Raw genomic sequence first — 16420 nt, 5'->3', positions numbered from 1 at the left:
AGTCTTTTTACTTATTCTGGACTTTTAAGTCTTTACCAATGTATATATTAGGTCTTTCAATTTGCTAATCATTTAATCTTGATTGAAGAGAAGCAAAATAGGGAGTGAAGAGTTATACTTTCTTTGTAATCTCTGTTGGAATTATTTTTTAAAGTCAGAATCATTGTGGAATAATTTACATACAGTAAAAATTGTTATAATTTACTGACTTCAAGTAGAGGCCTTTCTTCCCAGTGGCAGTGACTGACTGTAGCACTTTTTTCAAGCCTCTGCTTGTTTTTCCCTATAACTCTGTTCTTACTTGTGCCTCATTAATTGTTACTTGCTTACAGTAGTTTGCTGCAAGTTTAATAGACTCATAATCATTTTCATATTGATGATACAGAAGTGTGTCCTATTTAAAGCAGGGGTCAGTCATCACAGAGACACCATGTAAGTCTTTGGTTATTCAGCTACATGGGGTAGGTATTCTGAAGGTGAAATATGGCAATTAAGAGTATTATAGAGAGGTTAGGTTCTACCTGACTCAGTACAGTCACCCTAAGATTGAGCGTGGGTGAGCCTGCCTAGTAAGAAAACACCAGCACGGTCAAGGTTTGTACACGCCATACACCTCAAAGCAAACAGAGGCAGAGTGAAGGTGAGTTTAGGCTTAACCTCTGTAACTGATCCAGGAGTAACTTAGTACAGCCCTTGGTTTCCAATTCAGTTCTAACTTTTGAATGAAGTATCTCTAGCTTGCGAGAAGCCTTACCCTTCAGTGTTAGGAGTTTTTACCTTGATTATTAAACATCTCATCAGGGATTAGTTAACAAGGGACTTGAGAATAAGAATATGTTTTAGGCAGGGGGCTGAAATGGTGTTCTAATAGAGAATGTCATGTTGCAGTTACGCCATGGCTGTGAACATCAAAATTGCATTGTTTTACCCTTGAAATTTCTGCTTGTTTGCTAACTTCCGGACTTAAAAGTTTCAGTATACTTTTGATTGCACAGAACATCTGTCCATTTGTTCATTCAAAGAATATTTACTGAGCATCTATATGTTGGGAAGTGTGCTGCACACTGAATAAACAAAACAGTGGACTTTTCAGATGTGTTTGCCATTATGGAGTTTATAGTCTGTTGGGAAACAGAATGAAATTTATTGAAAGCCATAAAGAAAAATTGTGCTTCACTAATATTTTAAAGACCTAGTGACTTATTTTGAAGTGAACTTGGAGTGATTTGTTCTTGGTTCTTTTGCAAAATACATTCGAGTATTCAGGGGTTTTGTGCTAACGTGTTTCCTTATGTGTATTGATACGTGAAATTAGACATTAGAGAGGCAGGACAATTTGAACTGGGGTTGGGGGGAGGAGAATATGAACAGATAGTAGGTTTGTGTGGGTAAAATTCTATGTTAGCTGTGCTAAATAGACTGTTATAGGCAGGGAAGTAAGAAATATCTTTCAGTCCTTTCTTCTGTAAAAATGTTTAATACTTAAGAATTGACAGGGAAGTAAACTTCCTCTAGAATGGAGGTATAACAGAAAGAGCAAATGAGAACCATGCCAACTAAGATCATGTCTGAATTATGTGACAGTTTCTTGTAACTCTGGTCAAGAAAATTTGCCTCAGATTTCTTATTCCAACAGAGTACAACAGAGGGTCTGAATTTGGTGATCCCTCCTGGTGCTAAAAATCTTACGATTTAAAAAAAAATTATTATTTTTTTAATTTAGCTGTTTCTTAATGACTTGGATTGCTGGAAAGTCAAGATGCTTGCTTTCTGACTTTCTGTACTTGTTCCGGTTCAAGAATTAAGAACTTTAGATGGGAGAATAAGGCTTTGCTTTCTCTAACTGCTATTTTCTGACTAGGTACTTCGTAACTCAGGAAGACCTCATTTATTCCCAGTAATATGTTTTACTAAAACTCTTTCAGGTAACTTTACAAAGACTGTGTGACTTAATAGTAGATCACAGCTTGAACTCAGTTTTTATTTATTGTTGTAACTAGAAAATTTTAGTGAGGGCTTTTTTTTTTTTGTCTCTGTAGTTATCAGAGACTGTTACAGACGATTGCTGTACTCGAGGCTCAGCGTTCTCAAGCAGTCCAGGACCTTGAAAGCTTAGGCAGACATCAGAGAGAAGCACTAAAAAATCCCATTGGATTTGTGGAAAAACTCCAGAAGAAGGTATATATTGAGCAACTTTTAAGATTTATTGAGATGTATTTGGTAATAACTCGGTTTGTTCTTTTTATATGATTATATACTTAAATGTTTAATTTTTTCCCCTTCTGTAATTAACCCATATTACTGAAGGCAGAATACTGCCTTCCTTCACCCCCACCAAACACACAATAAAATATACCTCAATGAAGATAGCTAGGAGCTTTAATTGGATGTGTGTTTAGAAACCTGATGTCCTGTTCCTAGCCATTTTTACAGTCTTTTTCTGTTACTTTCTTCCTTCCCCATCTTAAAAATATTTTCCCTGTTTTGCTTTCAGGACTTCAAGATTGTTGAAGCTAAAAGAAAAAATACTTTAGTATTTATTTACTGCTTAGTTTAGAGTTACTTTTCTAACTCTGAACGTAGTGAGATAGAAAACAATGGTGATACAAACAAAAACTATATTTTAAATGTCTTTAAGGTTATGGTTGCCAAGCCTATGAGAATGAGGTATATAAATTTTACTTAATTTTGAAATCTTCTTTTATTTTAGTGTAAAATTCCTTATAATTTTATTTTTTCCTTAAAACATAACTTTCATATTTAAGCAGTTAACCATTTGAAAGTGATTCAAGTTTTTATAACTTTCTTAGTGTGTAAACATGGAGATAATCTAGATGTGCATTTATGCCATAGTATGTGTCTTGAATTAGGGGCCCACTAATGATTCAGTAAATTTGAGAGGCAAATATTAATCAGCATTGTCTGAAAAGATTAAAACTGAAAAACTATGAAAAAGAATCCTCTTTTTCGCCTTAAACAACACAAAAATTTAGCCTGTTCAGTATGAAAAATTTAGTTATTAGTTACTAGTTTTTAATGAGTCACAGAAGTGGTCTACCAGGTGTTGAGGGAACAGCCCTGGGGACCTCATTTTATTTAGATGATTATTGTTTGGATTTGGATTTTTCTAGTTATGTTATTTACTTGGCAAGCATTCCTTTCTCTGCTTTCAGAACACTGAATATCATAATAGACGTAGGATCTACATATTGATTTGTTAAACCTTCTAGAGTTTTTAGAACCCTATTGTACCCTCTGTGTTATAGTGGGCCCACTTAGGTGTTTATTGATTCTGCACTGCTGTCATGAAACAATTTGCTGGTGCAAAAAGATACAGTACTTACAGTGTTTACTTATCATTGATTCAACTAAAACAGATGGTGTTTTAACCTTAATCGCATTTTATTCATGTTCTTGGGTGGGCAAAAAGATGCAGTTATGCATATTTACTAGATATGTATGTGGTTGGTTATTTGCTGGTTTTCCATTTCTGTGTTTAGTTTAGAACTGAATTTCTTTTCACTTTATCTCAGAAACAGAGATGTGATATTGGCTATCTTAAGAATTTTTTCAAAAATGTACAAATGTGTATTAAATCCCAGATACTTTGGTAATCATGAAAGACTTATGTTCCTTGGAAAGAAAATTTTCTGCTGGATTTAATTTAGAAGTTTGAGTTTTCACTTTTTCTGTGTTAACTCATGTATGCTTAAATTGTCTATTTTCTTTAGGTTTACCAGAGTAGTTAAGTTGTTGACATGTGATCTCTTTGTTTTACTGGACATCTAAAAACTCCTAATTGAAATTAAGGAAACTTGGATTATATATTGGTATATAGAATGCAGGGAACCTTTACGGCTTGTTAGCTTTCTTTGATATTACTACCATCATTATTTTAAAAGACACTCTGTTCTAATTTTTCTAAAGTTGAACCTTAGACTAATATGTGCTATTATGATGATGGTGCTAATATAATATGTCACAAGCAAAATAAAAATTAAGAATTCTGTGTCATAAAGTGGATTTTGCCTGCCAATTTCATAATTTATGACCTGATTCTTTTCTCAACATTTTATTTTGAAAAATGTTAAGTAGACGAAAAAGTGGAAAGTACTGTATAGTTAGCACACACATCCACCCCCAGATTCTACCATTAACATTTTATTATATTTGCTTGATTGAATGTTTATGCAATTCTTCCATCCACCGTTCTATCTTATTTCAAGATGGAATGCATTTGATGCATTCCAGAGTTGCAGACATGCACACTTAACACCAAAACACTTCAGAAGGCATATCGTTAACTAAAATTTTTTTTTAAACTTTTTCAGGTGAAATTTACATACAGTGAAATTCAGAAATCCCAATTTTACCATTATATGAGTTCTGACAAATACACCCACCCATGAAACCCAAATCCCTATCAAAAGATTGATCATGGGCTTCCCTGGTGGCGCAGCGGTTGAGAGTCCGCCTGCCGATGCAGGGAATACGGGTTCGTGCCCCAGTCCGGGAAGATCCCACGTGCCATGGAGCGGCTAGGCCCATGAGCCATGGTCACTGAGCCTGCGCGTCCGGAGCCTGTGCTCCGCAACGGGAGAGGCCACAACAGTGAGAGGCCCACGTACCGCAAAAAAAAAAAAAAAAAGATTGATCCTAATGACCTGGTTTTAGTAATTATGACAACTGTTAACTTCTCTAAAGGTGGTTGGCAAAGTAATTGAATTCCAAGTAAACTAAAGATGTAGTTTTGATTCTCAAAATGTGATGTTTTTTTGTACACGTGCTGAGTTATATAGTGTGAAAATAATTAATAGTTTTATGGATAAGTCAGGAACACATGGGTCCATTAAAAATGGATTCTGTGTATCAAGTCATATCTATTATATTTCAGTCAAACACATTTCATGTGCTGTTCTTAGAGATAAAAATCTTTCTTTGCTATTTCTGTTTAAAGTGTGTCAGTGATAAAGTACAGTATGTTTATATAGTTCAGCTCTAGACCTCTAAAAATAGTGCTTATGTTTTGTTAAGTTCATTTTCCTTTACTTGGCTATCATTTCTACCATTTAGTGTTTAGACTGTATTAACTTCATTGGCTGTTGGATTCAAAAAGTGAGTAGAAATGCTCAGTTGATGATTATTTAGATTTGGAGTCATCTGGAAATTTGGTTGTAGTTGATAATTTCTTGAATTAAACTTAGTTTGTCACTTTCATTTTTTTCCCCCACCAGGCTGATATAGGGCTTCCATATCCACAGAGAGTTGTTCAATTGCCCGAGATTGTATGGGACCAATATACCAATAGCCTTGGGAACTTTGAAAGAGAATTTAAAAATCGCAAAAGACATACTAGGAGAGTTAAGCTAGTTTTTGATAAAGGTAAGAAATTACATGATACGAATTTAATTAGAGAACTACCCGACAAAGTCTTGCTTTAATAATCCTATACGTGGTTTTCTTTTTAGTAGGTTTACCTGCTAGACCAAAAAGTCCTTTAGATCCTAGGAAGGATGGAGAGTCCCTTTCATACTCTATGTTGCCTTTGAGTGATGGTCCAGAAGGCTCAAACAGTCGTCCTCAGGTAAGCAGGATAAAGTGTTAGAGCAGGAAAATTTGAATTGTAGACAAAACATTTTAACATTTTGCTGGTTTGTATTCTTAAAATTCAAGCAGTCTTTTCACTTGAAGGTATAATGAGAACATGAACTTTGAAGTTAAGAAAAAGCTGGGTTGAAATCATAACTCCACCACTTACTAGCTGTGGAACTTCAGATGTCATCTATATTAAAGTCTCGAAGCTGCAGTTTCCTCTTATATAAAATGTGATTAATATCACCCTATTTTGTAGAGTTGTTGTGAGGAATATAATGAGTAGTACATGTAACATGCCCAGTTCAGTGCCTGACACATAATACAGTATTTATTCTAAAAATAAGAGCTCTTTGTGTGTAGTGGAATGTAACTAGGATTTGCTGGTTGTAACCTGGCCTTGCTGCTGTTAGTTAGATGAACTTCAATAAACATGTGGGTTCAGAATGAAAAAGTAACATTTCTTTAAAATAAACAATAGCCATAAACATAGTGGTATGTTGAGCTGTGTAACTAGTTAAAAATATTATGTACATTTTAGTAAAATTGATATTAGGCTCCATTTTATGAGCAAGACATAGGTTTAGGATATTACTTTGTTATTACTTAAATAAAAAGACTGGCACATTAAAAATATTATAATGGAAAAAATTCCACGTATAATTTCCTCATTGTTAGCAAAGAATATATATGGTACATTGTTATTTCTACAACTGCCCTAAACAATCAGTACATATGATCTCTTCAAGATGTTTCCCCACATCCTTAGGCTAGAAATAAAACTGTTCATATTTCAAAAGTAAAGAATAAATAGATAACAAAGGAGAAAGATGCACCTGAAAAAATTCCACGTATAATTTCCTCATTGTTAGCAAAGAATATATATGGTACATTGTTATTTCTACAACTGCCCTAAACAATCAGTACATATGATCTCTTCAAGATGTTTCCCCACATCCTTAGGCTAGAAATAAAACTGTTCATATTTCAAAAGTAAAGAATAAATAGATAACAAAGGAGAAAGATGCACCTGGTGTGTATTCATGCTTTGTTTCCTTGATTTTTCTTTGTGAGGGTGGATGTGATGCTTTATTTAAAAGATTGGGATGGAAATACTCTTCTGAGGTACAAGACACTAATTGGAAAATGGATTTGTTAAAAATATTTGAATTATTTGGTTTTCAGATGATTTGCAATCTACCAAAGAAAGGTAATTCAAATAAAATATAAGCAATGTAACAATGATTATTAAAAAAAAAAAGAAACATTTCTTTTTCTTTAAAATGAAGTTGCTGTCACCTGTATCTCAAGATTGCTAGGAGTATAAAACCAAATGAAATAAAAGAACATGAAAACATTTTGGAAGCAATAAATTATGTACACATTAAAAAAATAGATTTACTCACATATTTTGAAATTAATTAAAAATTTCACAATTTGTGTGTTATTTGGCTATATCAAAGGGTAGTCTTTGTTTTTTCTCTCTGACAAAAACCTTGTTTTATATGCAGATGATAAGAGGACGCCTGTGTGATGATACCAAACCTGAAACATTTAACCAGTTGTGGACTGTTGAAGAACAGGTAATAGGTATTTCTAAATTGTGTAGGTTTAAAAAAAAAAAAAAAAAAACAGTTAAAATTAGAGCCAGTATTATGAGTAAAGTGTATATTGTTGTATGTAATCCCTCTTAACCATGAATTTAAAATATTTAAACTTGTTTCTGTATACCTTTTTGCATACTTCAAGAATTTTGCATTCTGAGAATATATGAATTCCATTTTGGGGATAATTTTTAAATAAGGAACCTGGGTTTGGGGAGGGGATTGAAAAAGATATTGAAACAGATGGAGTAAAGTTTTTGTAATGCAGCTTTGTGAGACAGAAAAACCTGGAGCCAAGTAAAGCTGTGCTTCAAAGTGAATTCTTGTTTTTGTTTGGAGGGGAGCTGGCAAAGCCAAGGTCAGAGTGTTCTCTTACATTTTGGCATATAGCTAGGATTGTTTGTGGGTAAGGTTTGAGACACATCTCTATCTCATGTGAGGATTAGCCCCACAGCTGTAATGAGTTTATCAGTTTATAAAAAGCTTCAGGAAACTTTTATTTCCAACATTTGGACTGTTTTGCATCCTTAGGACTATGGGAGAATTTAGGAGATAGGTCAGAATATTAAAATTAAATATTTGAATGAAGGACCACACAAAGGAGGAAAAGATCTCTTTTAGTATTCTGTCTAAATCCAAATGAATTTACATAGTTTTGTCAGATCCATAGTGGCAAGCCTAAACATGGTCTAGCAAGATAAAGTGGTCAGTGGAAATCACTAAAATATGTAACATATTAATTAATTATTTTCTTTGTTGGGGGTGCTTTCCTTTTTTTACTGAAGTGCATAGAAAATCTTTATAAGGTCTTTCATAGGTTTATTTTCTAATCTTATTTTTCTTGTGAAGTCTTAAATTCCTTACTAGAAATTTTTCCTATCATGAGGATTTCTAGTTGACCTAACCCCCAAAGTTGGGGAGGGAGTATTATAGTTTAAGATGAAAGGTGAATGTATTTATTTAGAAACTCAGTATTAAACTTTCTTAAATTTGGTCTTTGGTTTGGCTTAGAAAAAGCTTGAACAACTACTCTTGAAATACCCTCCTGAAGAAGTAGAATCTCGACGCTGGCAGAAGATAGCAGATGAACTGGGCAATAGGACAGCAAAGCAGGTAATTGAGGAGATAGCCCCATATTGTTGGCATGTTTTTGATGGTTTTTTAAATGAAGGATAGTGAAGCTAAAATCAGTAGACCTGCCCCTTCATATTTAGCTACACAGTGCTATAGTATGTGGAGTTTTAAAAAACAACATTGTTTATTTTTCTGTTGATTTTAGAAACAACTCTGAGATAATTCTGCTTTGGATCATTACTTAAAAATAAAAAAGTAATGGACTTGGTGTCTCTTGAATGTTTAATGAGTGCACCAGTTTGTGCTTTTTGGTTAGACTGTGCTAATAGATTTGTGATAGTGCCTTAGTCAGTATTCCCTGATTGTCTTTCTAAAAAAATATCTGTCAGTTTTCTCCTTCACATTCCCATTGATATTAATAGATGTGTTTTTATGCTACAAGCACTTGTGTTCACAAGTTGAAACTGTGTTTAGCTTTGGAATCAAACAGATTTAATTTATTTTAACAATTTTTTTGTCTCTATTTTAAAACATAAGTGTCTTTGGTGGCAATTTAAAATTATTTCTAGATTTATGGTAGATTTTAAGTTGTGACTATTCATTAAGATACACATGTATGTTTTAAAAACTATTTTAAAAAACTATTCTGGTACTGCATGTCTTGTCATTTATTATGTTAAAAGGCTTGTCATGTTTCCTTAGGTTGCCAGCCGAGTGCAGAAGTATTTCATAAAACTAACTAAAGCTGGCATTCCAGTCCCAGGCAGAACACCAAACTTATATATATACTCCAAAAAGGTAAAAAGAAAATAGGTAAAAGTAAACCTTAGATCTCAGATTAAATTCATCAAAGTCAGAGTTCCTATGTAAAAGTTTATATATTTATCAGAACAGGGTTATTTTATTTTTAAAATTTGACTCACTCTAAACATTTTCTTATATATGGTAGGATTCCATTATTGCTACTCAGTGAGTTTCAATGATAATTATTCATTATTTTCTTAGGAGTAGGTTAGTTTATGTGAATGAGTGCTATTTGAAAGATATTAGATTGTATGTAGGTCAAAAAGACCTTTGTGATGTTAAAGTTTTTAGGGTGTTTGATTCTTTAATAAATATAATCAATTTCTGTTTTATACATATATTATATAAATCCAAGGTTAGAAATATTTATTAAGATATTTAATCCTCACTGTAATTTTAGAAGTGTAGGTAGTATCACCTTCACTTTACTCATGATAATATTAATAGATAGCTTTTGTTCTTACTGTTGAATGCTCTGGGCTAGGTACTGTTCTACAACCTTTTTATAGATGAGAAAACTAAGTACATTGAGTAAATTGTCTAGTCACATAGCTGGTAAGTCTGGGAATCATTGATCTTCTGATTCTGCACCTAAGCCTTTTCCACTGTTCTCTGCTGCTCTGTACAGTGAAAAAGCTACTGTCCCTCTCCTACATAGAACACTGCGTAGAATTATAGCCAATTTTTTGCTTTAATTGCAAAAAAATAAAGCACATCATTGGCCTTCTTTCATTTACTTGGTAAATCATCTGGGTACTTCCACTCCCCCGCAACTGCCACCATTCACCTAAAGAGAAGCTAGGAGCCGATCTAATGCTGTTACCCTTCCTTAGTGAAACTAACTGTTTTACATTTAAGAATATTGTCTATATAGCTCCATGTTTTAAAAATTTTGTTCTTATTCTTTTTACCAAGCTATGGAAGCTTGTTTTAATTTGTCAGATGTTTTAAATATTTTGGATTTTTTTCTCCCCAAATATAGTATTATCTATTTAGATATGTAGAGTTCATCCTGTAACTTCAGAATGTTGGAACTTTGATAACCACCATTAACTTAACAGCTTTAATTTTCGTGATTTCTAGGTTATCTTTAGATGTGTTGTGCACCTTATGTTTTCACCACTAAGACTAGACGATGATAACAAAAGGAATACTAAAGAAACCTAAATGTGTTCCGTTCTTTGGGTGCACTGAATTTTAAGTTAACAGACATTTTCACTGCAGAGATCTAGCCCAGTCATAGACGTGGTTAGAGGTTTTTTGTTTTGTTTTGTTTTAAATAAATTTAATTAATTAATTTATTTATTTAGTTTTGGCTGTGTTGGGTCTTTGCTGCTGCGCACAGGCTTTCTCTAGTTGCGGTGAGCGGGGGGCTACTTTTTGTTGTGGTGCGTGGGCTTCTCATTGCTGTGTCTTCTCTTCTTGCGGAGCACAGACTCTAGGAGTGTGGGCTTCCGCAGTTGTGGTATGCGGGTTCAGTAGTTGTGGCTCATGGGCTCTAGAGAGCAGGCTCAGTAATTGTGGCGCACGGGCTTAGTTGCTCCGCGGCATGTGGGATCTTCCCGGACCAGGGCTTGAACCCGTGTCCCCTGCATTGGCAGGTGGATTCTTAACCACTGTGCCAGCAGGGAAGTCCTGACATGGTTAGAGTTTGAATTTTGAAATGAAATGATGGTTCTCTATGTGGCTGAGGTTATTCTTTGTGGCGGTGCTGCTAGTGAAGAGAGGAAGTCTGCATAGGGGTTCAAAGGGAGGCCTTTGGCTCCACAGAGGCCTATTTTATAATCTTGATTCTACCACTGCCTAGCTGCAGTACCTTGAACAAGAAAGTTAACCTCCTCATGCCTCTGTTTTTTCACCTTTAAATTAGAAGTGATAATAACTACTTTACAGGAATGTTTTGAGGGCTAAGTGACATTGACAAAGAGTAAGCAGTCAATCAGTGTTAGATACTATTTTCAGACATTCATCGTGTTGGGGAAATTTTCTTTTTACTTGATAGTTTTATATCTGGCTTTGGCTAACTTCATCCTCCTTGATCATCTGTAAGATGACCTTAAGAGGAGCTCAGCATGTGAATGCCAAGAGTGTAATAAATGTTGGGGATACAAATATAAGCTACATAATGAGCATATGGTCCATTATACTCCACGTAGGTATTCTGCCTACATTTGTTTGTTGGTTTGGTTTGTTTTTATTTAAGGCTTGTTGTCTTTTTAAAAATCCAGATAAAATAGAAAAAGCAACCACGTATGCTGAAGGGTAGAGGTGCAGTCCTTCTGATTAGGCAGATTTGCAGGAAGTAGCATTTATATTTTTGATTCTTTTAATGATTGTCCACTATCCCAATTAAAAATTTGTTTTCTCACTTAGTCTTCAACAAGCAGACGACAGCACCCCCTTAATAAGCATCTCTTTAAACCTTCCACTTTCATGACTTCCCATGAACCACCAGTGTATATGGATGAAGATGATGACCGATCCTGTTTTCGTAGCCACATGAACACTGCTATGGAGGAGGCATCAGTAAGTTATCTATTTATACTATATTTATATCTGTCTATCTATCTATCTATCTTTATCTATGTATTATACAGATCAGGATACAGAATGGGAGCACCAGGATTTCCTAATTATTCCTATTCTTCAGAGAATATTGCTTTCTTTTCTTTTAATTAACTAGTCAAACTTGTTTTACAATGGGCTTTAAAAATGTTTTTATGAAGAAACTTTCAAGCAGATACAAAAATAAACCCATGTGCACCCATTATTCAACTTTAACAATTATCAGTTTGTGGCACTCTTATTTTCATCTGTACTTCCTACCCACCCAACTTTCTGTCTGGGATTATTTTGGAGCAAGTTCCAGACATTACAAAATATCATTATCATGTTTATTAAAAGGTACTTCTTTATATAATCCAGATATACAGTCAATTCACATTTCCCCAGTCATAAATTGCAGTAGTGCCTCCCCCCCGCCGCCCTTTTCTCTCTCTTCTGTTTTCCCCTCTCACATTTGTTCTGTTGAAAAACTGGTTTATTTGTCTTGTAGAATTTACCTCAGTGTGGATTTTGTTGTTTGTATCTCCTTGGTGTCATTTAATCTGTTCCTCTGTTCCCTGAATCTCCTATAAATTGATAGGTCTAGATAACTGATCAGATTCAGGTTTATTTGTTTTTTTGTTTGTTAGGGTGGGCAGGACTACTTCATGTATACTTTTATCAGTTTGACATAGCATACATTGTTGCTTAGATCCATTAACTCATTAGATGTTACAAAATAGTAAAATTCTTTCTTCATTTATTTGATAGAATATTCACAAAGTAACCCCCCCATCAACTATTTGATTATCCTAAGTTACATACAGAAAACGCAGCTAACTGCTTGATTCTTCCCTTTATTTTCTTGTTTTTAAAATAATGAGTTTGTTCTCTGATATCCTCCAGATTGACTCATGAGGTTTGAAAATTTTTGTATTCTTATGAATTGTTGGACTTAAAATATATTTAATGTGTTTCAGTGCATTGATATTATTGTCTTTATTAGTGTACAAATTGGCCCGTTGGTTGGTTGTAACCTATTCAAGCTGGATTTTGAGTTCTTTTGACAAGACTCTAGTAATCTTTTATAGCTTTCTTACTGTCCAGTAGGACAAGGAAATTCCAGGCTCATCTTGTATATTTCCTGCTTGAGACCTGGAGTCAGTTCTGCTTTCTTTTATTGAGAAATGGTATTTGGAGGCTCTATCATGATACAGGATGTTACTTGCTACTGGATTGATCATTGTATCTAAGCCTATATAGTGGACAGACCTGAGAAATATGTTATATATTTGCTAAAATTAAAAGACATCATAAATTCATCATTTTATTTCAAATTCAACTTAAGGACTGTGGGAATTTTACTTAACCCATATTGATCTTTAATATGTATCATTTTTCTCCCATGCTGAAAATTCCAGTTATCAGTGACATCAACATAATGCTTACTTTCTTTGTCTCACACTGCCCACAGTAGTCTCAGAATTTAATAATACTAACACTACCATCAACAATATGATCCTGAAAACAGGTTTTTTGGGTAGCACTGTTTTTGCAGAGCACAGGCTCCAGATGCTCAGGCTCAGCGGCCATGGCTCACGGTCCCAGCCGCTCCGCGGCATGTGGGATCTTCGCAGACCAGGGCACGAACCCATGTCCCCTGCATCGGCAGGTGGACTCTCAACCATTGCGCCACCAGGGAAGCCCCGGGTAGCACTGTTTTTGCCTTAGGATATACCCAACTACAGAAATAAAGTCAAATTATACTTTTTAAATCCTCTTGGACTAATTCCTCTCTGTGTTGTCATCAACTGGATGCTATTTTAGGTTAATTCATTTCATTTTACTTTACATTCAGAGATTCCTTTTTATTGCTGTTAATATTTTTTATTTTACTATGCTAAAATTCTTCCTCAATAAGTAACATGATTCTGATTCCTTGCTTAAAGGACATGAAGATTGCCTTATTATCTTTCTTAGTACTTTGATTATGTATGGTAACTGGAAAAGGAGATTTTAATGAAAAGTCAGCAGATAAAAATAAGTCTCCTTTGTTCTGTTTCTAGATTAATCGAACACTGTATAATTTGGTATGAAACTACTGTAAAATGACCATATTCTTAAATTTTTTTTTTCTTTTTAAACTTGTCTTTTTGAAAAACAGCTAGATTCTGCTGTGTCTTAAGATATGGCATTTGTGTGTAATTTTGTATTTTGTGACTATTAGAATTACTCATTTGAGAAATGTTTATTTACACTTAATATGTAACAGGCTCTGCTAGAGGTTAGCTCCATAGTTATGAATAAAATATCTATGATCTTGGGGTTCTCATAAATCTTAGTTTTGTGGGAGGAGATAAATGTGTAATCACATCAATAAATTACAAAATTTTAAAAATGCTTCAAAAGTATGTGTCATTGTAATTATTTTAGAGGTACTTAATTCAGATTGAGAGTTTAAGTGGAAGACCCAAGGAAGTGATAGTCAAGTTGGCCATTGATTTTATTTATTTATTTTTAAATGAGCACCAGTTCACATCATTCTGATTACTTTAAAATAGCTATTTAAATGTATATTTATGAATCCTCTAGTGTAAAATTTATAGATTTCAGTTTCTCTTTTCAGAAAAGCAGTAGCTAGAGAGACAATCTGTATACCATTTAGACCCCCTTGAAATTGGTCGTAGTATTTCTCCTTTAAGTAAATTTAAAATGATTATAACTAGGAAATCTGTTTATGGGTGAGCATTTTAAAAATATTTGTTTTTTTGTTCATTTTAAAGTAACATTGGTTTATAACATTATATGTTTCATGTGCACAGCATTGTAATTCAACTAATATATATGCACTACAGTGTGCTCACCACCAAAAATTCTAGTTTCTATCCATCACCATACATTTGACCCCCTCTATCCATCTCTCCCTCCCCGTACCACTCTTCCCCTCTGTGGAAAGAACACCAATCTGTTCTCTGTACCTGTGTGTGTTTTTGTTTTAATTTGTTTGTTTGTTTATTTTATGTTTTTTTAATATTCAACATAAGAGTGAAATCTCGGTATTTGTCTTTCTCCTCTGACTTATTTCACTTCGCATCAATTCCCTCAAAGTCCATCCTTGTTGCCATAGCTGGCAAGATTTTATCTGTTTGTTTTTGATGACTGAATAGTATGGAATTTTAATTTTTAATTGTGCTGAATACCCATAACAGAAAATTTGCCATCTCAGCCAATTTTGAGTGTACAGTTCAGTGGTGTTAAAGTACATTTACGTTATTGTGCAGCGAATCTCCAGAACTCTTTATGTCTTGCAAAACTGAAACTCTGCATCCAGTAAACATCATCTCGCAATTCCCTCCTCCTTCTAGCTCCTGGCAACTACCATTCTACTTTCTGTCTCTTTGAGTTTGACTACTCTGGGTACCTCATATAGGTAGAATCATACAGTTTTTGTCCTTTTGTGACTGGCTTATATCACTTAGCATAATGTCATCAAGGTTCATCCATCATGTAATGTGTCACAATTTCCACTTTTACGGCCAAATAATATTCCATTGAGTGTGCATACCACATTTTATTTATCCATTCTTCTGTCAGTGGACACTTGGGTTGCTTCCACCTTTTGGCTGTTGTGACTAATGCTGCTGTGAACACGGGTGTACAAATATCTGTTGGAGTCTCTGCTCTCAGCTTCTTTTGGGTATATACCCAGAAGTGGAATTGCTGGATCATATGGTAATTCTGTTTCATTTTTTGAGGAACCACAGTACTGTTTTCAGTAATGGCTAGAACATTTTATATTCTCATCAACAGTGTACAAAAGTTTCAATTTCTCTACATCCTTGCCAACGCTTATTATTATTATTACTATTTTTTAATTTTGATAGTAGCCATCTTAGTGGGTGTGAGGTGATTTAACTTTTTTTTTTAACATCTTTATTGGAGTATAATTGCTTAACAATGTGTTCATTTCTGCTGTATAACAGAGTGAATCAGCTATATGTATACATATATCTAACTTAATCTTGTTGACCAAATTTAATAATACCCTTAGACTTAAAATGCAAATTAAAAAATTTAGCAGAGTTTGTATTCTTTGTATTTGCCTAAAATATCAATTTAATATATTTTATTATAAAATTTCTTACTACATTATTTAATTATTTGGGTTACATCATATTTATTGGTATTACGTATTTATTACATTATTTATGTTGTCTTTCTCAGGGGTAACATAGGAAGGCAGTAGCTATAATTTAACATCTTTAGTTGACAAGAATTTGAAATGGATGAAAGATAGTGGGAGATAAGGTAGGTGAAGTGTGAGATTGTAAAGAATCATTATCCAGCTGAGGCCTTTGGGCTTGACACTGTAGATAGCGAGGAAGCCATTTTTAGCAACAGTGAGACAGAGGAGGGAGTGGATACTATAGAGGACTGATTTGAGAGAGATTTTTAGGTAGTATTAAATAGTGACAGAATTATGTTTTATTAGATATGACAGTATAAAATTAAGGATAACACTTAGATTTAGGCCTTGGGCTGCTAGGTGTGTAAGGGGTTAGTTATATGGACAAATCTGGGTTCAAATCACTTGACTCTGCAACTAATTAACTATGTAAGCTTGGGCATATGTTATAATTTCTATAAACATCAGTTTCCTTGATGAAGCCACAACAGTGAGAGGCCCGTGTACCGCAAAAAAAAAAAAAAAAAGAAGCCCTCCAGAAGTATTAGTCTAAAATATTGCTGATAGGAACACTGATTTTCTATGAGCCCTAAAATGTTGAGGGTCTCTTTGGCCT

At 34.1% G+C, this 16420-nt stretch overlaps 1 protein-coding gene across 4 annotated transcripts in view; it reads left to right on the top strand.

Annotated features, from left to right (window-relative positions):
- ZZZ3 (zinc finger ZZ-type containing 3) overlaps positions 1-16420 on the top strand; it is a 103899-nt gene that overhangs the window by 80947 nt on the left and 6532 nt on the right. For 3 of the 4 annotated variants that reach the window (XM_060023893.1, XM_060023887.1, XM_069541171.1), the window contains 7 exons: positions 2040-2178; positions 5235-5382; positions 5469-5584; positions 7104-7175; positions 8208-8309; positions 8973-9068; positions 11448-11600. In XM_060023893.1, coding sequence (XP_059879876.1) covers positions 2040-2178; positions 5235-5382; positions 5469-5584; positions 7104-7175; positions 8208-8309; positions 8973-9068; positions 11448-11600 — 826 coding nt within the window. The remainder of the gene's footprint in view (positions 1-2039; positions 2179-5234; positions 5383-5468; positions 5585-7103; positions 7176-8207; positions 8310-8972; positions 9069-11447; positions 11601-16420) is intronic. The other variant, XM_060023899.1, reaches the window with a different exon arrangement.

This window comes from Delphinus delphis, chromosome 1 (genome assembly GCF_949987515.2).
Source record: "Delphinus delphis chromosome 1, mDelDel1.2, whole genome shotgun sequence".
Taxonomy (NCBI): Eukaryota; Metazoa; Chordata; class Mammalia; order Artiodactyla; family Delphinidae; genus Delphinus; species Delphinus delphis.
The sequence above is the reverse complement of the archived record's forward strand: the minus strand, read 5'-3'. Positions and strand labels throughout refer to the sequence as shown.